Source organism: Microtus oregoni, unplaced genomic scaffold (genome assembly GCF_018167655.1).
Source record: "Microtus oregoni isolate MIOR12 unplaced genomic scaffold, Mior012 000002F_ref0000024, whole genome shotgun sequence".
In the NCBI taxonomy this organism is placed as follows: Eukaryota; Metazoa; Chordata; class Mammalia; order Rodentia; family Cricetidae; genus Microtus; species Microtus oregoni.
In genome coordinates, this window is record NW_024543061.1 from 83,619,828 (window position 1) to 83,639,650 (window position 19,823).

At 42.7% G+C, this 19,823-nt stretch overlaps 1 protein-coding gene across 6 annotated transcripts in view; it reads right to left on the reverse strand.

Moving 5' to 3' along the window:
* The window catches only part of Sox5 (SRY-box transcription factor 5), a 380,838-nt gene that overhangs the window by 202,423 nt on the left and 158,592 nt on the right, over nt 1-19,823 (reverse strand). For all 6 annotated transcript variants that reach the window (XM_041638650.1, XM_041638635.1, XM_041638643.1 and 3 more), the window contains one exon: nt 5,341-5,427. In XM_041638650.1, coding sequence (XP_041494584.1) covers nt 5,341-5,427 — 87 coding nt within the window. The remainder of the gene's footprint in view (nt 1-5,340; nt 5,428-19,823) is intronic.

Here is a 19,823-nt window from a genome sequence, read left to right on the forward strand (position 1 = left end):
TGCTGCAGATGACATAGAAAGTCTCTGAGAGATGCCCGGTGACAACAACATGTCTGAGGAGAAGGGAAGAAACCATTTCCTCAGGCAGCTCCTTGGAGTATAGCATGAGCTGACTGGCTGAAATGACGGAGCTTTGCAGGCCAACGGTTACGTCAAAACTAGATCCTGGGTACCTTCCGTGTGTGCATGAGAGGGTTAATTCTACTATATATTAAAAACCTGAATGTGTCACATCTCTGAAGTGCCAGTGTATAAAATGGTATGATACCAGGCAAAATGTTCTGGTGTTTTAAAAAGGGGAAATGAGGGGTCAGTGCCAAGGCTCTGTGGGTAAATGCACTTGCTACCAAGCTTGGGCCCAAGAGCCTACTTGAAGGAAGGAGAGAACTGACATCTACAAATCCATGGCCTACACAGAAGCATGGGTGCAGATACTTGTGCACATGTCTGCAAGCACTTGCACACATAGTAAAATAAATTTAAAAGCGAAAAATGAGTAACTTTATTCTCTCAAAGGCCAGCAACCTTTACTAACAGTTTCTTGAGAAAAATAAAGTGAGATAGAATCTAAATACAATTACTTATGGACAGCCGATGTATCATATTTATTCTTCCTATGGGAAAAGTTTCCCACTTACTCTTTTTGAATACTTATAGTGAGAAGCACTTTTCATAAACTTCTCCAAGTTGTGACTCTACTAATTTGTCCAAATACCTGCACAGTATTTCATGGGTCAGCATTGCACAGCTAAATTACTGAAGAAAACAGCACAGACTTGGCTACAGTATTAAATCTACAAGCATTCCCTATCTCCTAACAATCTTTGAAAGTCATTAAGAGTCTACAATCAGTCTCTCCTAATTTGTCCCTTTTGTGTTCTAATTTTCTGTAAACCTATTTTGTACCCTAAGTAATTGACAGAATCTCCTCTTTGTATTTTTTCAGGAGCAATTTGTAATTCCCATTTAGGCAAAACTTTTTTACTTCTTCAAATATTCTTTCTAAATTATCTGCATTTGAGTCAGATAACAAAATGTCATCCAATAATGGTAAAATATAGAATTAGGAAATTGCTTACATTTTATTTCCAATGGCTGATTTACAAAGTATTGGCATAGGGTGGGACTATTGAACATTCCCTGTGGGAAGATGGTTCACTGGTACCTCCTAGTAGGCACTGTGAAAGCAAATTTTTCTCGACCCTTTTCTTGTAAAGATATAGTGAAGAAACAATCCTTTAAATCAATAACTATAAGAGGCCATCCTTTTCTTAATAGAGAAGGCAAAGGAATTCCAGACTGTAGAGGGCCCATAGGCTGAATAACCTTGGTGACAGCTCTTAGATCTATCACCATTCTCCATTTTCCAGATTTCTTTTTAACAACAAATACAGGGTGAATTTCAAGGGCTGGTTGGTTCTTCAATATGGTGAGCATCTAATTGCTCTAAAGCTTGCAGATTGTCTTCTGTTAAAGGCCATTGTTTAACCCATATGGGTTTCTCGGTTAACTATTTTAAAGGCAAGGCTATTAGTAACTCTGAAGGTTTGCTAGTTGTTTTGTGTTCTGTACAGCCTGAATGGCTGATGACCTTCATTTACAATATTTTATAATATCCTTCCCAGAAACATGAGTTTTTGGGACTGCAGGAATGTTGACATGGGTATTCCATTGCTGCAGGAGGTCATGGCCCCATAAATTCACTGCAATATTAGCTACATATGGCATCAGCCTTCCTTTCTGTCCTTCTAGCCCTATGCATTCAACCCACCTCATACTTTGTTTTACTTGAAATAGGGTTATCAGCAGCCCAAATCAGCAGGAAATAGCCTGGAAAACAATGCCCACATGCCAAAAAAAAAGGAGCTATGGATATTTTCCTTTGTTCAGAATGTTGGTTAGAAGTTGTTATGGATAACAGTCAAGAGAAAAGCTAAACAAAGGATATAAGATTCACAGTTCTTGTTTAAAAAATGGAGGGGGGGAAGTGCTGTGGGACAATGGTCTTTTATCCTATCACTTGTATTATTTTTAATAAAATACTGATAGGCAGTAGACAGGCAGGAAGTATAGGCAGGGTGACCAGGCAGGAAGTAGAGGTGGGGCAATGAGAATGCTGGGAAGAGGGAAGTGCAGTCTGCAGTTGTGACCCAGATGCAGAGGAAGCGAGATGTGGCTGCCTAGGGGGCTGGAGAGATGGCTCAGTGGTTAAGAGCATTGCCTGCTCTTCCAAAGGTCCTGAGTTCAATTCCCGGCAACCACATGGTGGCTCACAACCATCTGGAATGAGGTCTGGTGCCCTCTTCTGGCCTACAGACATACACACAGACAGAATATTGTATACATAATAAATAAAAAAAAAAGAGAACTTCTCTCAGAAACTATTTAAAAAAAAAGATGTGGCTGCCTCGACAAGTAAGGTACCAAAAAATGTGGCTAACACAGACAAGAATTATGGACTAATGTAAGTTATAAGAATTAATTAATAAGAAGCCTGAGCTACTGGGCCAATCAGCTTATGATTAAAGTAGGCCTCTCTGTGATTTCTTTGGGACTTAACTGGTGTGGGAGTTCCTTCTGTCTATGTGTTGATTTTATTGGTTAATGAATAAAGAAACCTGGCTTGGCCTATAGCATGAAAGAAACAAGGCAGAGTTAGGGACGCCATGGAGCTACCACCAGAGTCAGATATGTCATAACTTTAGCTGGTAAACCACAGCCACGTGAGGCTACAGAGATTAATAGAAATGGGTTAAATTAAGATGTACAAGTTAGCCAATAAGAAACTAGAGCTAATGGGCCAAGCAGTGATTTAATTAATACAGTTCCTCTAGGATTATTTCGGTCTAAGCTAGCCAGGCAGACGGGAACCAACAAGCAGCCTCTCTACCAACACTTAATGGCTGCAGGAACCAGGCAGGAAAGAAACCTCAGTCAATAATCCCTATCCCCTTCTTGCCCCAGTCCCCAACACCTTCTCATATCTCTTCATATCTCTTCTTCAATCTCTCTCTCTGTCTCTCTCTCTCTCTCTGTCTCTGTCCCCTTCTCCCCTCCCTCTCTCTGATTCCTTTTATCTGAGAGTCAATAAAATTTAAATAAAACTGGCCAAGACAAGCAGAAAGCCCTTCTCCCCATCTAAGACGCAGTAACTGCTGTGGAGCTGGCTACACCACCCTGACATACGTGGAAGTTCTATTCTAATCTATCATTTAAAATGATCATGGCCAAACCCAGTCATTCAGCACATTCATGTTTTCCTATTTTGAAAGAACATGCAAAGCCCAACCCTTTGGTCTCCCAGCCGGAAACAGTAGACAAATGTGTGAGTCTCACACCTTCCTCTGCCTAGGTTAAAACGGTTGTAGAAACAAGGCAGCCATTGTTCTCTGACTTCTTCTGAGGTGGCAAGAAACCACATTCCTGGGCACTGACCCCCCAAATTCATTTACCCCCAGAGGCAATCTTCTATTGTAGCCTCTGCACCCATGAACAATGACTTGCAATTGTGACAGTCACACACGGTAAACTCAATGCTGTTTTCCCCACTTCACTGGGAAACCTGAGCCGAACACCTAATAACCATCTCCCCCAGCAGAAAAAAAGGCACACAGTTGCTTTCAAAAATGCTTCTGGAAACAGCTTTCTTCTTTTTTAACAGAACCAGAGGACAATAACTGAACTTGGTCTCTGAATGCAAAGCTTTAAAAACTCGAAATTAAAGACAGAAACTTCTTCTGTGATTGTACTAGAGCATCCTAAAGCCAGCCCCAGGCTAGGCTCAAAGGACAGCAAGGAGCCTCTATCTAAGCTTAGCATCACTGCCGTCAGGGCTTTCAAGTCTGACTTGTGAGGGAAGAGAAGGAGGAACTGGATTGCAAGGCTTGAAGCAGGCACTCCTCTGCCTCCACTCTGGGTGGTTGAGGTCAGTAGTGGAAGACAGAGGCAGGGACTGTACATCCCTCACCTCGGGGGTCATGCTTAAAAATCCATCAAAAAGGTGAAGGGCTTGATATCCCGGGGTGTTAAGCGTCCCTTTGTGTTCCTCTTAAGTTCTGGAAAGCTCTGAGGAATGCTAATTGTTCAATTCAGTTTCCTTCCAGATAGATGCTGGTCATCAAACTTGTTGAATTCTCCCTCATCTTGCTACCCATTCTCAGCCTCTGAACCCAGAACAGATGCAGCTTCTAATGACTGGCAAACAAGTAAATCACCAGTCAAATGGTTTTTCTGGAACTTTCCAAACAGTCAGATATGATAAAAGAGTTTGCTTATGAACTGTGAAGTTTATTTTCGACAGGTGCTAAATGTAAATTTCAGACATCTAAAATTAATATCACTATATATGTATATTTCTATCTATATATATGTGTATGTGTGTATATATATATATATATAGACAAATGTTTTGCTTTACTCCAGGATACTTGGAAGGATGGAGGAACAGAGCCTTACAGAAGAGACTGTCATTTCGATTTATACACCATAAAATCACTTAGACTAGATATGTGCTTATATGCATATATGTATATACTGATATTAATTGGTAGATGTTTGAACTTTATTTTAGCACCTGTTAAAGATAAGCGCCACAGTTCATAAGCAGATGTGATGCTGTTGATGACCGAGCGTCTTGACATTCTCAAAGTTAATATTGCTTTAGAATTTAGTACTACAAGTACCACGCCGGCAGCAACAGGGTGCAGTGGGCTGCCCCATACTCGGAGAAGTGCTGCTTTAGAACTAACTGAAAGGGTCATCTGCTTCCATTTCTACATGAGAAAATTAAATCTGCTCCCTTGTTACTGGAAGTTTGTTAAGATATGAATATTCAATATTTTCTGAAGTTCTCAGAGAGCTTTTATTAGTTGTAATCGCTGACTCCAATAAGCTCGAAGATAATGTGGTAGACACTGACTGGAAACACCCTTGTACTTCGTCTGCCTTGCTCATCATGATGGGTTCCAGCTGCCCACTCTAAGTATGCATACTTCAGACATAGAATATGAACTGTATTTCTAACCTCACCATGCTGATGATGTATTCGTACCTTTGAAATAAGTCGTGCAAGTCAAAGAAGAGGAGGAGAAGGAGAGTAAAGCCACAGAGAGAGCGGCTTTGTGCTGTTAAGACAAGAAAACCAAAACCCTATTCTTGATCCTACACAGTGCACAGAGAACACCCAGAGAGACTGGGTCTACTCGCAGCTAGTAGGAAGGCCGGCCGGGGAGCGTGCAGGAAGCAGAGGGCCCAGGACAGAAGTACTCCAGAAACGCTAAGCCTTACAAACAGCAGCTTAATTTCTGAGCATTCCAGATCAAAGCAGCTCATACTTCCTACCTTTTATTTCTCCGAAGTTCCCTGATCCCATTGCCAGGAGCTTGTCTTTCCAGTCCTTCGAGAGCAGCTTTTCAATACTGGGGGTATCTAAGGAAAGAAAAAATAAAAGACAGCTATAAGCAAACAGGCAGCACTCTTTGCAGTGGGCTCATGAAAACCTGTCTGCTAAGAATAAGGCCATTGCGGTCCTGGCCCCAGTTCATAATGACTTCATCAACAAACTGATAAGAGGGAGTTAAAAGAGAGAGAGAGAGAGAGAGAGAGAGAGAGAGAGTGTGTGTGTGTGTGTGTGTGTGTGTGTTTGGTCACCTGCTGTTTCGAAATCATTAGCTTTTTCCCCTTGCAGAACAAAGCCGTGCTAATTCTTTATGATAATGGGCTTGTGCGAACCCACAGCACATTGTTTTAAATTTGGTGGACAAATTCTTGCTATAATGGATGCTTGTCAATTTCAGAGTATTAGTCTGTAGACACAAAATAATTATGTTGATAAAATGCGGAGTGAAAAAAAAAGAGGCAAAGAATTAGCCCTTAAACCTGCTGCATGTAATTACGTCCCTCTGTGTGTTTACAGTTCCGTGCACTTTATAATATGTGTAACATTGTGTGGTGGCGACCACCGCGCCATGGCAAGATTTGTGCGTACACAGTGAACACGGGAAAAAAATAAATAAAAAGCAAGCAAACAAACAAACGAAAAGGTTGACATAAAAGGCGCTGTTCAAAGATGGCCAAATTGGGTGAAGCGAGTGATGTCTCTAATGGAAACGCATTATTTGCTTAGTTCAGATTTGTATCTCGCTTTTTGCAAATGCCCCAGGTTGGGACAGGATGGACACATTTTCGAGAGCAAGGTCACGAGTTCCAGAGTGTGGTTTGTGTTTGTAGATCCCTGGCTCGGCCCTCCCCTTTTGTCCTGAGCCTTCGCTCTAAGTAAACACAACTGTAATAAAAGCAGCACACATTAGACTCAGGTGCACACAATGGAGCTCTACGTTCGTTCCTGTCAGCGTCTGGCCGGGGATGCAGTGACAGTGCCTACAGTGACAAAACATTTCAGATCTGTAGTCAGCCTTGGATTCGGTTAGAAAACAAAACAAGCACTCACACTCCCAGAAGGTCAGTGTGCCCTGTGTGCCCTGTGTGCCCCGGGTCTCATCTAAATGACAGCGCTACACCCGTCATCCTGGGTCTTAGACACATGTTGCTGTCCGCACCATCACGCATTTCTGTTTGTTCCAATGATTATTGGCCCCCCAGGAGGAACAGAAAGGGATGACTTGCTAACTTATCAGAGAGACCGCCTGTCCTGGGGGTTTCAGTGAGGCAGAAGTTAAGTACAGAAGATTTCTGAGATATTGAAAATGATATGTGGAATTTAAATAGCAAAAGATAACAGTAATTGTTTTAAATCCTGTCCATATATAGGTATATGTACCATGCATGCTACGTGGCTAAAATATATATTTCTCTTTGTCACGAAATACCCATTTCTAATTTTCATTATGAAGGAATGAACTTCCTTGTACATTTCCCTAAAATATACAGTCCTGTTTTATTTTTTTTTTTTTTATCTCACCTTTTGGAAATGACAATAGCAACGCGGTGGTCAGCCAGAGTGCAGACTGGGGCTGTAGTCGGGGTTTCCACTCGCATCATGATGTCTAAAGCAAGTTGAAAACCCTTCTGCACTAAACTGCAGTGTGTCTACATTCCCAGTGAGCACTGGGAAAATCAGTTCTTAAACCTTATCAGAGTAGGTCAAACAAACACCACTGTTTCTTTATTCAGAGCTCAAAAAAAAAAAAAAATTGCCTGAGTAGCGTGTAAACAGGGCATGGCCAGTATGGTATTTGTAAGAGAGTTCTGTCAGTCATTAAAAGCTAACAAACCTCTGCAGAGCAGGAATGCGGCAAGAGAAATCCACTGTGGACTAACAATGGCCCCTGAGCCTCCCTGCTCCAGAAAGAGACCTTTTTACTTTTAAGGCTATTGTCTGCCAGGGCCCTGGCAATGCCTTTCCCTTGCAGCTAGACAAAATATCTACTGTCGCCGCCTCATAAAGGGACAGAAGTCTTCTGTCTAAGTTGCAGAGTTAAAGAAACAGCAGCCAGACTTGTGGAACCTGCAGAATGTTCTTGGCCTCCTTATTAACAAGCCTTAAGATATAAGGCTTTCAGAGAGCTGGTTCAAGTTGACTCTTAGCATACAGGACGGAGGGATGAATGGACGGATGAAGGGAGGGATGGATGGAGAGATGAAGGGAGGGTGGGAGGGAGACAGGGAGGAAGGAAAGAAAACGCCCCTTCTGTGTGGCATGGCAAACTTCTCATGGCAGGTAAAGACTGATATTCACCTGTTAAGAAACCAAAGCTTAGGGAAACACAGGACTCGGCCACTGTGAAGCTAAATGCAAATCTCAGCCTGTGGTTTCAGTCACGCACACACATGCTCACACAGACAGACACACCCTCACTTCCTCTGTGGGGAAGCTCCAGTTTCCAGGGCCACTCCACTAAAGTAAAAATTGCAAAGAATAAATTGAACTTTACAGAATAATGTGTTTGCATGAGTCTTAACTATGGGATTAAAGGCTAGATTTTTTTGAGGGTCTCATTAGCATCAGAACTTAATCTAATTATATGATTTTGCACTATGGAGTTTGCACTGAATGGTTTAAAAAATCCTATGAGCATGTACAATTAAATTACCTCTTTTACTTATAAACCAGAAGACTCCTGAGCTATGAGTGAGAAGCAAACCAGATTGTCACCTATCTATGACAGCAGCTACCTGGAGTAGCTGTGAGGGGTGGGGTCTGTACACCCAGCCTTCGCTTTCAGCTCGCTGCCTGAATTTCTGTCACATAAATAGGGCCGGAAAGTCTACTTCCCACAGCGCACTTCCTGCCATGGTCTCATGCCCTCACAGGTCGTTCCTATAGTCATGCTACGGGATGGCGTCCAGTCATGGGGACAGTCGGGTGCCCTCCAGAGTGACGGAGTTTCTCAGAGAACAGTAAGGAAATCTATGATTAGAAACGGAAAAGACAAAATGGCAAAATCCCAATATTTACAAGCAGCTGTTTTCTCAAGTGTGAATTCAATAAAGGGATGTCTACCACAGCTCTGTAAGTACCATTCACTATTTACGGTGGGAAAAGTTAGAGTGGCTCATTATGCAATATTTTGTTTTCAAAAAGGAGGTTCACTTTTAAAGACACAGAGTTGAGTTGGATGCTGTGACTGTGGCTCATGACTCTTTGCAGCATTAGTAAGCTTCCCAGTTCTGAACTTTATTTTTTTCATGGTTTTTGTTTGTTTGCTTGGTTTATTTATTTATTTATTGGATAGGGTCTCACTATGTAGACCAGGCTGGCTCCATCTCGCAGAGATCCACCTGCCTCTGCCTCCCCAGCCCTGGGATTAAAGGCGTGCACCACCATGCCTGGGATTAAAGGCGTGCGCCACCATGCCTGGGATTAAAGACGTGAGCCACCATGCCTGGGATTAAAGGCGTGCGCCACCATGCCTGGTGTGCATTTCCTATCTTAAAACACTTAGGACTTCATTCTCCTGAGCACTGGTTTCAGAGTTACCCTCAAAACTCACTATTCCCTCAAATACAGTCATTGTTAGAGTCAACAGTGGCTCTGGCAGAAAGTCTCAGCTCAAAGAGCCCTGTCAGTCATGACACCTTTGACAGCAGTGTGTGTGTAGGTATTCCTTTCCCTGTTGTAGCTGAGGCCACTCAGCTTTGCCCAAATCAGATAGTCCAAAGCACAACAGATAGACTATGAATCCAGGGCTCTTCCTTCAAGGATTTGTCTTTTTAGAAGAAAACTAACACATGCATGTTAAAAAATAATGTAAAATAAATGTGAAAAAATAAGCCACGGAACATTAGAGCCTAGGAAACGGCCATCGTCTGCCCACACATTAAGTGGGTCTATGAAATCACTTCTGCTTCTTTCCGCCATCCATAGCCGGCTTTTCTCGTCTCTCTGGCTCACATTGGCTTCCTCACATGGCTGCCTATGGCAATCCCCAAAAGAGAACCCCCGAGAATGCCAGCCATTGTTACGGCAGCAGCAGCATCCTGCCTCTTTAGGGCCTGCTCATTCGCTGTAACTCTCTCTCTCTCCATTTCCCTCTGGTGCCAAACCCTCTTAAGACTGACTCCCTGGGCTGGAACAATGAGACCTGGAGACCAATGCCAACATATTGTAATTCTCCAGCAAGCCGTCTGTGCCAAGAATCAAACCACATTCATGCCAGCGCAGTAGCTTACACACAACCTCAGGGTTGTGCTTTGGATGTATGTAGGGCATTTTTCTGCTTTAATCTCTTCAGAGCTACAGTGGCAGGGCACATTGAGCAACTGAACAAGTAAAGTGTATGTACGCACAATATTTGACTTTTTTTTTAGCAAAACCCCAGGAAGCGGGCAATTCTACCAGTGTTTACACTTTAAGCTGTCGCTTCAACTGAAGGGCACTAATCTTGACTTGTGCTGGTGAACACATGTAGGAAGGGCATCACACTTTGGAAAGAATAACGATGTAACTGAATTTCAAACATGCCAATTGTTTCTCAAATCATGAAGTAAACATATGGGTAGATAAGCCAGCAGTTGAATTTTAAGACTAATAATGGCCTTTCTTTATCATTTAGATCAGCATTTTATAGAAGCCATTGGTCAGATATAAGCTGAACATACATGATTTGGTGATATAAAACTAAAACAAAAAACAAACATCCCATCATCACATAAATCTAATTTACACAGGAGTTAGACATCTTTAGGGACTAAGACATAATCCGAAGAAGTTATGGATTATGTAGTATTTAGATTCTTTACCAAGGAAATCAGAGTGGGGTGATGGCTATTATTACTCAGTGTGACTTAAACCAGCCTAGACCAAAGTCTTCATTTATAGCCTGAAACACAATAAATTATCAAGTTTCAAATATTTGCTCAAAACTCATGCACCAAATTAAACCTAAAGTCGGGGGCTGCAGCACTGTCCACTCCCCGGCCAGCATTCTCTTCAGCACGCCACACAGCTGCATTGTAAGTTCTGCCTCGTATTTTGTGGTCCTGGGGTGGAACGCATGTGCCTAAGCAAACAGAGTCTGTTGTGTGAAGCGCACCCGCATCCCAGCACAAACCTCTCTGCTAAAGAGCTAAGCGTTTGAAAGAGTGGAACTTTGGCTCCTTTTATTTGCTGCCTTCAGGATCAGGTGGCAGGTGACACTGTTAGAACTGTCACCGTGGACGCAGTAACCTCTGTTAGGACGGGACGCCCGTTCACTCTCGCAGGGACCCACTGAAAACCCGCGAGAACTGCAGAGCGGAGGCAAGTGTGCAAGTCAGCGCAGCTCCAGCTCAGTGCGTTGCTGTCTAATTATACAAGTCACGGCCATCACTACAGACTTGGAAGGGGAGGACTGAGGCAGACCTGCCAATGACATCAATAGGAAGTCACCTCAGAAGGGCAGCATGACAATGTACAGGCGGTACATGTGGACGACTGTTACATGACACAGGGTAAGCAGGGAGTTCTTACATCCAAGAGAAGCCCTGTGTGCACGAGATCAGAGGGCCCTCCCAAGCCTGAGCTGGCCCATCACTGCAGCCGGGCTACCGACGTCAAGTTCTCGGATCTTTTAAAACTCGCACGTGTACCCACAAACCACGGACTCACAGCTGGTGCTCCACAGCACCCAGAGCACGCTGGCCTCACTTTTATATGTAATTAACTATCCTCAAGTGACCTAAGGCCTGGACAGGCTTTTGTGTCTGTATTGACAACGCACACGCTTGCTTCCCCTTGAAAGTTATTAAGAACTTTCTAATAGACGAACAATGGCTTCCACAAGGCGACTTTAGAAAAGAATACTATACAATCAGTTCCAGGGACTGGGGAGCTATTGTGTTAGGCTTCAGTTTTCTTGTTGTGCTGACTGTAAAATTGGACGTATTTGTTCATTATATCCAAGTTTGCATCACATTTTAGAAGAGCATTTTTGCCGCTGCTGTTTTTTGATGTGGGGTTTCTCTGTGTAACAGTCCTAGCTGTCCTGCAACTAGCTCTTGTAGACCAGGCTGGCCTCGAACTCACAGGGATCTGCCTGCCTCTGCCTCCTGAGTGCTGGGATTAAAGGCGTGCGCCACCATTGCCCAGCTAGAAGAGTAATTTTCAGTGCATGATTAAATATGTCAAATTAATATGCTATCATTGCTATATATCTATAACCCTATTTACTCCTTGTAAGGCTGTTGCATATAATGTTTTGATAGATTTCATTTTTATTAATGTGTCTGTGTCTGTGAGTCTCTGCAACATACACGGAGGTGCTTGCAGAGACCAGGAAAGGGCATTGGATCCCCAGAGCTAGAGTTACAGGCAAGCGGCTGAGCCTCCCACTGACAAGGGTGCTAGAAGCTAAATTCAGGTTCTCAGGGTGAACAGTGTCTGCTGATAAGCAGTGGTTCTCAGACTGTGGGCCTCCATTGCAAACCACTGTCTCCCAATTATTTACATTAGGATTCAGACAGTAGTAAAATTAGAGTTATGAAGTAGCAACAAAAATAATTTTATGGTTGGGAGCAACCACGACATGAGGAACTATATAAAGTGTCACAGCATCAGGAAGGTTGAAAACCACTGTGTTCTCAACTAGCCACTCTGTGTTTGTGTGTGTGTGTGTGTGTGTGTGTGTTTGTGTGTGTGTGTGTGTAATTCGTTTCATTTAGTCCATCTGATGTGAATTTCTGATCATCCTCCTTCCACTTCCCAAGTTCTAGATCACGGACATTCACAACTCTACTCTGCTATAATCTCCTTACATGTTAGTAGGCTTAAAGAGTGAGCAATGGAATTGATGATGCCCTCATTCACCCCATCAGAAGATAACATGCCCTGTGTAGCCTGCAGATATGACTATGCGGTTGTTTTATTATTCGATCCCACCGAGGACACTGCAAACTCTGGGAGGCAGCTTTCCAACGGGGAGTTGCAGAGCGTAATTCCTCTGCTACAAAAACTCTTTGTCTTTTTACTACTAGATATAAAAGGAAAAATAATGATTTAATGTCATAAAACCTGACTCCATCTCTTACGGGTTTATTGCTCTTTGGCAAGTAATTTACCCTCTTGCTGCTTCAAGTTACTCACCTGAAAACAGGATAATGAACACCCTTATCTCATGTTCCTGTGAAAACTAAGGGACGCAAAGGGTTTAAATAGGGCTGGCACTTAGTACCACTTAAAAGTGGCAAGCAGTGTTACAAGTCAGTTTAAAACTATCCAAAAGAGCTGCCTCTATGGGTAACTCTGTACAGACACACACACAGACACACACACATATATACATAGACACAAGACACACATAAACATACATATACAAAAACGCACACGTACAGATACATATATACACACATGCAGAAGCACACATATATACAGATACATATGTACACAGACACAATACACACAGAAACATACACACACATGCACAAACACACATACTGATACATATACACACATGCAGAAACATACACATATACAGATACACATATATACACACAGACACATAAATGCAGAAATACATACATACATGCACATACATGCATGAACATACATATACATGCATATATGCATGTAAAACCACATGTGCACACATACATACATGATCATACAAAAACATATAATACATATGTACATGCATACATGCATGCATGCATGCACATACATATACACATCACCCATCCCTTCAGCCATAATTACTCTGTGCTAGCTGTACCCACATGTACTTCTATGATTAGGACTATCACTGTCACTTTTCATTCTCTGTAAAAATGAAAATGTGCACAGTGGCAAGGAGGGGAAAGTATTCATTCGCAGGTTAATGTATGTAATGTCTCCAAACAGCACAGACGAAGAGACTCAGCTAGTCTTTGTTTCCTATTTCCTCTAGACAGCTGCCATTCCCAAGATCCTCAGGGTTGCGGACATTATCTGAAGGTTTGGAAAAGTCAGTGAGATGGGGAAGTTAAAAGGCTACCCACCAACAGCAATGCTTATTGTTTTCATTTACTGGCATTGTAACCCCCTCTACCATCATGGCCAACTAGACCCAATCACCATCCACACCCACCATCATGGCCAACTCACCCCGATCTCCACCCACATCCACCATCATGGCAAACTCACCCCGATCTCCACCCACATCCACCATCATGGCCAACTCACCCCGATCTCCACCCACATCCACCATCATGGCCAACTCACCCCAATCTCCATCCACATCCACCACCATGGTTAACTCACCCCGATCTCCACCCACATCCACCACCATGGTTAACTCATGCCAATATCTCCCATCTCCACATAGGAAACTCATTTTAACTTTTAATAAAAATGGGAGAGGAAGACCCTGACATAAAATGATGAACATTATAAAGTGATGAACATCGTCTATTTGGAGCCAAAAATTCAATGAGGGAGCAGGAGGAAGCCAGCATTACTAGGAGGGAAGACCAGAAAGTCCAAACAACGTGGTAGAAACCCAGAAGGAAACATGTGGGCCACTGTGCGCACACAGCAGCTACTCTATAAAATCTCCAACATTTCCTAGGAGGGATTTTCTCCCATTTCTCTCTTCCAACTATCAAACAACTATCTGGTCAGAGATAAATTAGAAAAGTTTTTGGTTTTGTATATTCTGCTTCATTTAGCGTTTTCTCTATCGTGTATCCATGATGGAATCATAAGGAAAAAGCACCATAAGATCTGCAGAATTATAGCATAAGGTATTTGAGAACCAAACATATTTAAAACAAGCGGCGTTTTCATCTCAGAAGACTATTAGTGTGTAACGTGGGAGAGTCCAGGCAGGATCACTTTGGCACTTTGCAGCTTCCTGAGGAGGAGACCATGAAGGTCTCAATGCACCTGTGAACCCTGAGTGGTGCTTACAGCTTACAGGCTGAGATGAAATGTGAGTTATACATGTATACATAGACAAGGACTATGCATGTATTCGGATGATGACCCACATGACCATCCAACTGCAGATGGCATATTAATACAATCATTCATTTACTAGACATTTAGAACATGCCAGAATCCGCCTTTCACAATCACATTTGCAGAATTGTGCAGGTGCCCTAAATTGTGCAAGTGGCCAGAGGAGAACAGAAATGAAAGACAAAAAGTGTCTAAATAGAAAAAAATCACCTAATATACTTTACTGGTCTGCAGCCTTAGAAATAGGACAAAACATTGTACCCTTGTAGGTAAGAACTAAAACAAATTCAGACAGAGGTTGAAGCACCACGAACCCAAATTCAGAAGACACAATACAGTACATCCATTTGCAATGCATGATTTAATGTTACCAGGCTTAGACGTAATTCCAGCAAAGGGAAAGTGTACTGCTATGTTAACTGTGATATTCTCTGACACCACGCAAAAAAATGTAGAATAGGAAAAAATAAGTAAAAACATAAAAATCCATTTAGGAATTTCTTTAAAAGTCATTTTCATCAAAGAAGGGACAAGATAAAGAATTAAACATGGAAAGAAATGAAAATGTAAAAAAAAAAAAAAACAAAACCAAAATCAAGATAAATAGAAAAAAGCAAAAGAGATTGGCATAGTTTTTACTTTATGACATCACCAGAGCCATCGATCCACTTATTGGCGAATGGAGGGGGGTTAAAATTAGGCATTTGCAACCCATCTATCCGTACATTAAATTCAAAATGGAATGTTTGTTCACAACTATCATCTTTGTTTTTAATGCATTCTATATCCTAAGTGAAATGCGAACTTTATAAAAATGACAATATAAATCATATATAGATTTGTCCACTCTCTGTCTTCTGCATGATTCACATATAGTATACACACACACACACACACACACACACACACACACACACACACCGCAGACACAAAAGCTTCACATAGTATTCCTTTACCCATGTATCTAACAATAACCAGTCAGGTCCCACAGCAGCACTGTGATGAGCACCCAAGATATGGCCTTGACCCTAGCCAGATAATCAAATCCAACCTTTTTTCCCCAAATGCTATACCACGTCACTGAGATGCTCCCCTGGAATCTCATCCGCTGATCCAGAAGGAGAGACAATGGCCTCCTTTAACTACTCAACCAATGACGAGTAAATTGGAGTGTGAATAGGTACTTTTGGTAAGAGTTCCTATATAATTTAATCATTACCAATCAGATCCAAGACATAAAATTCTACTAGACAACAATTTCTAAGAAACTGGACAACTTCTCATCCTGCCGTAATTAGAAAGAAATTTGAGGACAGTATCAACAGCAAGTAATCTAAGTGATACATACGGATAATAAATTTGGGGGATTCCTTCAACAAAGTACACTTCCTGCTTCCTTCCAACACTGAGCAGATTCCCAATGCCAGTCAGACTCCAAATGGGTTCTGGGACCTGGCACCTCATCTCTAATGGGGGAGGGGGTTGCTAAACGGCAACATTTAAGGGCCATCAAAGTGTTCAGTTTATGTGTCTTGGTTGAGGATCAGGAACTTGAACTTTTCGCCATTCATTTTGATAAATAAACACGGAATCCGAGTTTGAAGAGAGGGGCAGAAAACATCCCATTCGGTCAGACTCTGGAAACTTGAAAACCTTTCAGAAGTGAGTAAGATTTGAAAGAAGATTTGAACAGAAGCTGCTGAGTTCTTTCAAAGGTGAAGGGATGGAACAAATGCCACACTGTCATTTCGGCAATGATTAGACAACGTGAACCAAAAATATCCAGATGTCGTCCAGCGGGTTTGTGTTTACGACTACATGGCATGAGGGCACATCAAGGAGAAACACAATGAGGAGTTGGGAGTGGTCCAAAGTGTCTGAAACTATTTCACAGAGGGAGGGCGAGAACACAGGGTTTTACCGGTAGATTATGATAAACTTTCCATTTAAAAGTTTTAAATGAAGGCTCATGAACTACAGAGTCCCACACTAGACACATGCATTCACAACGTTTGAACAGAATGCATCACCTGTGTACCGGATGTACAGATGTTATGTAAAGACAAAGGGACAAGAAATCCCCGAGATAATAAGACCACAGCTCTGGATGGTAGAAAACGAGGCAGGGTAGCTTCCAAGTCTAGTCAAAGAATGACACAGGTAACTTGGGAAATTCAAGAAATATGAACTAAAGGAAGTCCTCTTCATTCAGAAGTCTCTAGGCAAAGCCCTCTGGGAGATGGAGGGACCACAAGTTATTAACCCTGGGCATCAGCTTGTGGCAGAAAATAAACCACTCGGTCCACCCCCCTCTGAACATAACTGACATGGGTTTCCATGGGTCAGCCACACTTAAACGATTATCCCTCATTTGATCTTAAAAGAACATTGGTCAATGTCATCGAGCGAATCACGGTCCCCATGCAATGACTGGAGGGCGACACTGTGGAGGACACTTGAGAGTGTTTAAATGCTGGGGAGGACGGCGCAGAAGAGGAGTGCTGCCCCATGGTCTGCTTCTGTTGTGGCTTTTCCTGCCAGGAACAAGCCAAGAGTTATCTAGCTGACTTCTGTATACTATCTCGCAATGGTAAAGACAACAACACATAGCTACATGTCACCTGGATAAATTATACACACAAGTATTCAGGATAACTGACCTGCAGTAGTTACACAGAATTTTAATTCTACCCCTCATAATAAATGGAAGGGGGTCTGGTGTGGGTGAGGAAGACATCACACAATTCACCACTCTACAGGAATAAATGTTTTAAAGGACAGAAAGAATCCTTTAAAACAGTCTAAGGACTTAAGTGAATAAAAATTGAATTATCCACAATTACCAATTTAAGAAAAGATGAGTATTTTATTTCAAAGGGATGGACAAACCATGAAAGCTGAAGAGCAATTAATATGACCTAGGGATGAGAGGGCAAGCCTTTCATGCTTGAGAATGTTCACGTGGTAGAAACTCAGAGGCGTCTAGACTCTGGGATATCTCTGTGGAGTAGCTAATCCCCAGGAATAGGGGCTTGGACATCATAGTGAGATGCTGTCTCAAAGACCACAAACACACAAACAAGCCATTATAAACGGCACAAGGTGACTATTTCAATGTAAGATCTTTAATACAATAAACACGTAAGTTTGGCTACTTCAGCTTTGTCATAACAGACTGATCTGGATTCTGTGACCGGATCAAGCATAGATAATGGGTTCTCCATTTAAAGCATGTGTTTTTGTGCTTATAAAAGGATTCCTCCACAGAGAAGGAGGAAGGCCCCACTGTTTTAAGTAAGCCGCTGAAGAAGAGAAATTTGGGGTAGTGACAGCGCTGGGTTCCTTAAGAAAAAACTGTGCAAATTTCACTAACGGGGGCATTTCATAATCTAATGGGTTTTCCTACCATGCAGCCAGCCTTGGTCTATTATTACAGTCCATTTGTTTCTCTCTCTCTCTCTCTCTCTCTCTCTCTCTCTCTCTCTCCCTCTCTCTCTCTATTTTCTCTGCAAATTGTTTAGCTTATAACAGCATCCACAATGCCAAATCCCGAAATATGAAAAGTTCAGTGCAAATCAAGCCACAGATGACCCGAATCCAGCACATCCAGAAGGACACTTGATCTGAGTTTAACTGAAAACCTTGTTATTGTAGGAATTTCATCCCTTCTGTTGTTGGTGTTAACAACACAACCATCAGAAACCACAGCCCTGAGGGGTAAAAATAAGAAGGAAAAGTTTATCCCTCACGCTGTGGATTCTAGTTACGTGTTCTGCTCTCGGGCGGTTCCCATATCATTTCAGCATGCCTGCCTCTTACCTACAAGAAACTAACGAGGCATCTGAAACAGCCACTCCTCCCCAGCAGCTCCAGGCTTCTAGATAGACACCGACAATTTCAGAAATTACAGACAGTGGCTTAGAGGGGACATCTGTTTGCCATATACTGTGTGATAAAGTAGAGAAGCATTGGAGAGATTACGATGGCAAGTCGCACACAGAACTCTATTTTCTGAGGTTAATGGGGCTGGGGCCCAACTCTGCGACCTTCCCTTCGCTGACCCAACTTCCTATTTTCCCATCAGGAAATAAAGACCTCTAACTGGCAACACTGTGGGACGCGATCCTTAGCACGAATCTAATGCTAAGGATCCCCTATTATGCCATGATACTCAGGACTGCTGTATAATGCCTTTATTAAACCTAAATACATTAAGCTTGATTATAATCAATTTTTATAATACCACTTTTATAATGACACTCATGGTACTTGGCTCCCAGGAAGGCTCACATAATGAGATGGCCGGGTGTATTTTTCCATTAAAGGCTTCTGTTGGAATTTCCATGGTCCTCCCCTCTCATATTTCCAGCTAACTGTTCCCTCTGTTTTTAATGTTTGCATTACAATAGTTGGTCCCATTTTAAAGATTAATTTTCTATACCACCAATTTGCTTCTCTCCTTCAGTCACTGCTTGGCATCAGAACCACCTCCTACCGGTTTCCTTGCCTTATCTTCCTTCCCATAGGTCGCTGTCTTCTCACCCTCCCAACCGTTCTGACCTGCATAGTGGGAGCTCCTAGCAGCTCCTCCCACGAGGCTACTCAGTCAGCTAAAACGAAACCTTGACGGACCAAGGCTATGACTGTACCTCAGAGTGCTAAGGCCACTCGTGGTAGAAGACCTGGACAGTCCCTAATATGTTGTGATACTGCTGGCTGAGGTCTCAGCCAGTGTGTGTGTGTGGGGGGGGGGGCGGGGGCGGCACAGATGTGTGTGTGAGAGAGTGTGTGCATATGAGTGTGTGTGTGTGTGTATTTATACATTTTGGGTGTAAGGGGTAGAACCAGGAGGAGGCATCAAGAAATTTGTGTGTGTGTGCACATGCAAGCATGCACGCGCTCACAGACACACACACACACACACACACACACACACTCACACAACCTCTACAAAATACCATTTCAGAATGCATTTGTGTGTGTCTCTTCGCTCTGGTTGTGAACACACACTTGGTGAGCTGTCCCAGCCCACATGCAGGAGCAGCATCACCACAGAAGCATCGCTGATGAGGGGTGGGACTCGGGCCTCTCGGACCACCTCACCTAACTGTGGCACATGTCACAGAGATTTTTTTCACGAAGCCCTTTGTCTAAGAGGACGGGGCATTATGCAGCTCAGATATTCGAATCAGAGACTGCTGGCTTTTCCCTGAGTTTACTAGACTTGAGTGGCTAGTCTACTGGCCAGAGTCCAGTGTGCACAGCCAGAACGGTGCGGTGCCTGCTTTGCGAAGTTAAATATATAACAGGTTTGTAAACACACTGAATCTTTCAGCATCACGGAGGGCTCAGCAAAACCCACCGTCTTCGTTCACAGATTCTCAAAGGAAAAAAGAGGAAAGGTAAACACGCCTTCTCCATAAACCCATGTTCATGCATCCAGTTATACACG